At 42.8% G+C, this 1,729-nt stretch overlaps 1 gene segment (V, D, J or C); it reads right to left on the reverse strand.

Moving 5' to 3' along the window:
• Window positions 1-803: 803 nt before the first annotated feature.
• Window positions 804-1,617, reverse strand: LOC113899382. The segment is given in 2 exon segments: window positions 804-1,291; window positions 1,510-1,617. Coding segments are annotated over 2 exon segments (369 nt in total).
• Window positions 1,618-1,729: the final 112 nt, after the last annotated feature.

The raw sequence follows: 1,729 nt of genomic DNA on the forward strand, positions 1-1,729 counted from the left end.
GGGTTGGCCCCCAAAGGAACTTGTCTAACATTTGGAAGATAGTTGTGATGAAGCAGCCATAGTTTTTATGTTTGGGGGTTTGGTGCAGGCCTCCAGGGACTATGGTTACTCACACGTGTTACTGCTGATTTGATAGCTCATTTTATTGTTGACTCACAACTCCTTCACTTCCAACCAAATCTCCTCCTCATCTTCTCTTTGTCTTGGGACAAGTATGTATGTAAGCATGATGCCAAATGACACCTACTTCTCCTAAGGTCACCTACTACTGTGAAATGGAGGGAGGTGAGACATAGGTTTTAGTGTGTCTTTGTGGGCTCCATTATCTTCATGGTTCTAGTATGTCACTGTGAGTCATAGTTCATCCATCTATTCAATGTTCTTCTACAAATATTACTCCAACCAACTAACACTAAATTCAGTCTCAACACCAGATACTAAGATAACGGCTTTGTATACACTCTTCTACCAGACCTAGCAATTGCCTGAATTCTAATTTTTATAACTAATTTCTCATTTGACAGACACCACTAGTGGTTCTGCTTCTCTGATTATACCTTAAGTGACACAAGTCTAAGAAGAAAGGACTAAGGAAATGATTTTCATGATGATTCATGATAGCCTATACCCAGATTTGTGATGTGAGTGTATTTTAGTGGAACTGTCACTTTAAATTATTATGGAGCAAGTTTACAGCTTTAGACAACTTTACACATCTTCTGTATGATTGACTTAAAGTCAAGAATTCAAGAGGAGAATGTATTAGTCAACAGTCACTCTGAACACCTGTTTCCAAATGACATCAAAGAAGCTTTTATTTATAATTAAATCCTCTGATCCAGACTACAGATGAAGCAACCTCAGGACTACCATTTCTTGTCTGGGGTCTGCAGGTGTGCATTTTAGCTGGGGTCCTGCAGCAGGGGGTCTCTTTTTTATTTAGTTCTGGGGTTTTTGTTCAGCCTTTCCTATTACTTCAAGCACTGTGGTGCTCTGAGAACACAGAAGTACATTGCAGAATCTTCCAGCTCTAAGGCTGAAATGGTGAGGCTGATGGACTTTTGAGCTTTCTGGAAGTTTACAGAGTAGCGGCCGTCCCTTGCATTCCCAGCATCTGAATACTGACGAATAAGATAAGTCATCTGTCCACTGGGAAGCTGCGTGTACCAAAAAATGTAGTAGTAGAACATGTCCCAACTTGTTTCATACCGACAGTTCAGGGTGACTGCCTTCCCCACTTCACTGAGTATGTCTGGCTGGTCTTGAGTAACACTCTGGGCCACACCAGATCCTGTGGAAAAAAGAAGAAAACAGAGCTGAAATAGTGAACAAAATAATGTAGAAATTAGACCTATTTTGGACCCAAATATTTACAAACCTAACTGAAATCCTAAGACGCTTGCTTTCCCCCAATTCTCCTTTCCTCCCCAAGTCCCTGTGAATCAGCATGTGCCTGTGTGCAGTCCTTTCACCCTGAACACGAGCACCCATGTTTGGAAGCATCCCTACCAGAGAAGGTGAAGGTCAGGAACACCCAGAGCAGACTGGAGAGCGGCATCAGGCATGGATTCCCCTGCTCAAAAGTGTTTAGTTCTGCCTCAAGCTAAGATTTCAGTGTCTTTAAGTGCCGGGCAGCACATATACACAGTACCTGGTTCCTGTGTGGCTCCTCCCCCAGACAGGAAGTGCCGTTTGTCATGTTCCTAGACCAGCTGGTCTGTGCTCAGAT

This window comes from Bos indicus x Bos taurus, chromosome 10 (assembly GCF_003369695.1).
Source record: "Bos indicus x Bos taurus breed Angus x Brahman F1 hybrid chromosome 10, Bos_hybrid_MaternalHap_v2.0, whole genome shotgun sequence".
NCBI classification, from domain to species: Eukaryota; Metazoa; Chordata; class Mammalia; order Artiodactyla; family Bovidae; genus Bos; species Bos indicus x Bos taurus.